The following is a 4,445-nucleotide window of genomic DNA, read 5'->3' as shown; positions in this document are numbered from 1 at the left end:
ATGACACACCCTAAGTATGCGGTCTCTTCACAACTATAAGTTTTTGTAGGGTGAGTAGAGAGGGAAAAGAGACAGGTTTCAAGTCTTCATGAATGAGTTTCTCACCCATACACTTATATTTAGATTGAGTTAGAGTATGGTTTTTATTTCAGATTAAAAAAAAAAAATTATACTGGAAATCAGAATCTAAATTCTTCTATATAAATGAACCATTTAAGTTTAGGCTTTGGGAAAAAGACAAACCAAAAGCAAACAAAACAACAGCAGAACTTTTGAAACGTTAAAACAACAGCAGAAATATTTGAAACGTTGACTTGCAGATGGACAGAGAGCCAGATCCGCTTCAAATCACATAGGAGTTTTCTTTGCATTTTGAGCATGGTTTTGGCGAAAACTAGGCCAAGTATTTTGTGCATCCTAACCAAAAGTCAGAAGCGTATAACTTCTTCCACCAAAATCGCAGTAAAATACAATTTAATGGTTGCATTAAATAAAATAGACAAAAACAGAGCCCTTTGCATTTCTCTCTGAATCGGAAAAAAGTCTGTCTGAAGTGGTAGAAATGTTTACACTCAAATTTCATGAACAAGGGTGGGGGGGAGAAATACAGAGTTCAACATTATCTTTCCCCCATTTGCCGGCTGAATTGTACACCTCATTTGGCTCAAAGGTAACAGAAATACAAAAAAGAATACAGTGGATAAGAACATATTACAAAAAAATCTATAATTCGAGTGTTTGAGAGGGTAAAAGTCAAAGCCAATTTGAAACACCCACCAATACCACATGCGGGTCATTCCAGTGACATGTCTGCTGCATTGATCAACCCTGTAATATAAATAATAATGAAACGCATTCAGCATCAAGGAATGTCACCTGCTATTTAAAACATCAGCCCTAGTAGTTTGACATTTATTTTGATTACCTTTGCTAATTTTGGCCTACCCTTCACTTCTCTTTATAACTAAGTTGGCATAAGTATAACACTAGCATGATAGGGTAAAAGAGCCTAACCCATGGTCTTAACCTAAACTAACTCTATTTATATGGTCCATATACAAAATACAAATTGGTGTGGTGATGAAGCTAAATACAACAACTTACATAAAAACTGCATCACATTTATGGTCTGCAATGCTATAATCAATCAGGCTTTCACTTCATTTGCACCACCGCGCTTCCTTTTGTTAGACCTTGAAAAGAAGCACATCTGAGTCCAACTCTTTTTCTGCTTAACTGATTGCGATTTAACATCCCCCTTTTCCCTTTTCTCATGGAGGTCAATCATGTATTGAACAACAGCCTAGGATAAACCATGAAACCATAAATTAGCCTAAGGTACAGTTAAATAACATAAAACAATAGAAAAAGCCTTACCTGTGCACCCTTTTCAGCTATTTGTCTTGGTGGAACTTCTAGAGGATTTTCTTCCACACGGAGTACACGTAGTCGTGTGAGCATCCTAAATGAGTCAGGAAGAAACCGAATCTGGTTGTTGCTAATATCCAACTCTTCAAGCATCTCAAGGTTCCCAATAGACCTTGGTAGAGATGTCATATCTGCAAAATTGTTTCCTATGTTCATTTTGACGAGTTTGGTAGCAAAACATAGGCTCTCGGGCACAGACTCGAGCTCATTGAAACTGACATCAAGCTCCCTGAGGTCTGATAGAGATGACATTGTTGTAGGCAATTGTTTGATATTGTTGTAACGGACTGACAAAACCTCCAAGGTATTAATTTTTCCTACAGCTTCTGGAAGAGCTTTAAGCCGGTTATAATCTGCACGGAGCTCTCTGAGTGAAGTACACCGACCAATGGAATGTGGAATCTCTTCAATATTATTCGTTTCCACATTCAACTTCCTTAGGCTAACGAGCGATCCTATTAACTCAGGAAGTGAATAGAGCTGGTTTGAGCTCAAATCAAGCTCCTGAAGACGTATTAATCTGCCAAAGGTAGCAGGGAGAGATAACAACTGGTTTGCCCTCAGGTCTAGATAGATCAGGTTGAGGAGATCTCCTATAGATTCAGGGAGTTCGGAGATCCTGTTAGCATGCAAATCCAACTTTGTCAAGGATGAAAGGCCTCCAATGGTGGCTGGTAAGGCCACAATCCGATTCTCCGATAAATCCAGGGAGATCAAACTTGACAACTTCCCAACGGTGTCGGGCAGCCACTCAATTTGATCCATCAGCTTGTTCTGAAGATTGAGATCACGAGTGCCTTTCTTCGCAGAGACTTCAATTAAACTAGCCAACTTTATCAAACTCAGTTTATCTCCATCTTGACCTAAAAACAAATCCACCAATATGTTTTGTAAAGAGATAATTAATTATTCTATTAAAATTTCACATAGAAGTAGTTGAATGAGGCAACCCCAAAAAACTTCGGGACTCAGGTGTTACTGTTGTTGTATGTAATTCTATTGAAATGAAGCATTTTGAATTTAACAATTAAAAAAAAAAAAAAAAACACTCTTGCTTTCAATCGAAAACACTCTTATTAATAATAACAAAACTAAACCAAATTTGAAGATACCCATTATTTACATGTCAAACAATTGTTTAAGAAAGATAAAATGCAAAGAATGAAGGAAGGAATGAAATGAAGTGAAACAGACTTACCAGAAATGGGAGGAGGTTTTAAAGACGAATCGAATATCTGGGGTGTGGATGAAGTAGTACTGGGTCCAAACCCAATTCCAATTCCGTCAGTTTTGAATGATGATTTGGTCTTCATGACATAACTGTCATCTCTGGTGAACAATTTAGAGGTGGTCTTGATTGGTTCTCTCTCAGAGTAGTACAAAGCCGGCCTTGACGATGAGGATGAGGATGAGGATGATAAAGTAGTCGGCACCGCAGAGGAAGTGGAAAGCATTGAAGAAGTGGGAATGGTTTGAATGGTGTTGGAGTCATTGTTGGGGACGACGCATTTGGAAGCTCTCTGAATAAATTCATCGAACAGAGAGTGGGCGTTTTCAAGATCGAGCAATTTCAAGGCCTCTCGCTTCTGTTCTCTGCTTTGAAAATACACCAAGTTCTTCTGCATCTCTTGCAAGATCATGAATAGCTCTTCTGGGACGTGAGGGCTCTTGCTTTGTCTTGCAATGGCTTCCACTCTCGCTTGGTCTTCTCTCTCCACATTTATGATCAACGCCTTCGCCGCCTCCACCTCGTCGATTCCGGGTCGGGTCGGTAAAGATCTGTGAATTCTCATAATCTCTTCAACCACTTCATCCACTGATTTCACAGACGAAGACGACGTCGTTTCCATTTTCTTCTGATTCTTCTTTCAAATCCAATTCCTCAGGTTCTTTCTTCTTCTTCTTCTTCTTCTTTTTTTTCTTTTTTTTTTTTTTATAATAAAAAAAGACTTTTAAATCAAAAAAACAATCAGGTGAGAACCCAAATCTGAAATATTCCTTTTCATTTGTATTTTTTAGAAAGTAAAAAACGAGATCACCTAAGAGAGAAAGAACTAGAAGAAGAAGAAGAAGAAAGTGTATTACGTGGTTCTACAAGTTTCTAGAACAATGAATGAAAACTGAGCTAGTCAGAACGCTAACGAACCAAGTCTGTATGTATGTATTGTTGTAATAAATAGAATATATATAATAAAAAGGACAAAGTTGTGTAATGTTAATAATAATGAATGTGAGAGGTGAGGTGAGGTGAGAGTAAATTATTTATGGAAGAAGGAAAGAAAGAAAGACAAAAGAGAAGGAAGAAACAATTGAGGAGCAGGAGCTGAACCTCAAGTGGGCTGGGCGGGGTTGGTTTCGTCAAATTGGATCAGATTCAGTTGAGGAGGAGGCTTTCTTTCTTTCTTTGCGTCGTCTCACAAATCCAGCTACTATTCTCTCTCTCTCTGAATCTTCTTCTTGTTTTCTATGGGCGGATTTTTAATTCGTATGGAGTATATGACAAGTATAAATTTAATTTTTATAATAAAAAATGTAGTAATAACGTGACGAAAAAAGAAGAGATAATTGGATGGGAAATGAAAATACTAGAAATGATGAAAATAGCGTGAAATCGATAATGACTGATCGGTTATCAACAGGTGCTGCAAGATCTACTAGTCTCCATCTCATCTCATCTCTTTCTAGTGTGTGTATGACTAGTTTACCGAGCTTATCGTTTTGTCACCTGCTACTATTATTAGTAATATGATCATATTAGTATTATTAATACTACTACTACTTAACGTGGATTAATCTTCCCCAAAAGCAAAATAAAATGATTTTTGTTATTCTAATCTAGCTAGGCAATTTAATTTTTATGCATATTTTGTTATGAAATCAAAGTCCAGCAAAGGTGACTTTGGAGAGTCTCAAATTGATTGATGCTGATTTGGAATGGATGAAATCAGATGGTCCACACCCGAACAATTCAATTGAGATGCAAATACTATACTAGTATTCATATTATAGACACAAAA

General features: G+C 37.2%; 1 protein-coding gene across 1 annotated transcript; it reads right to left on the bottom strand.

Annotated features, from left to right (window-relative positions):
- Positions 1-496: 496 nt before the first annotated feature.
- Positions 497-3,989, bottom strand: LOC112032174 (plant intracellular Ras-group-related LRR protein 4). The gene is made up of 4 exons (XM_024064934.2): positions 2,627-3,989; positions 1,378-2,291; positions 1,105-1,303; positions 497-828 (listed from the first exon to the last, which is right to left on the bottom strand). Exons 1-3 carry the CDS (start codon positions 3,276-3,278, stop codon positions 1,148-1,150), a joined length of 1,722 nt encoding a protein of 573 aa, XP_023920702.1. The 5' UTR covers positions 3,279-3,989; the 3' UTR covers positions 497-828; positions 1,105-1,147.
- Between the last annotated feature and the right edge of the window lie 456 nt (positions 3,990-4,445).

Source organism: Quercus suber, unplaced genomic scaffold (genome assembly GCF_002906115.3).
Source record: "Quercus suber isolate HL8 unplaced genomic scaffold, Cork oak 2.0 scaffold_41, whole genome shotgun sequence".
Taxonomy (NCBI): Eukaryota; Viridiplantae; Streptophyta; class Magnoliopsida; order Fagales; family Fagaceae; genus Quercus; species Quercus suber.
This window is presented reverse-complemented; position numbering and strand designations above follow the sequence as displayed.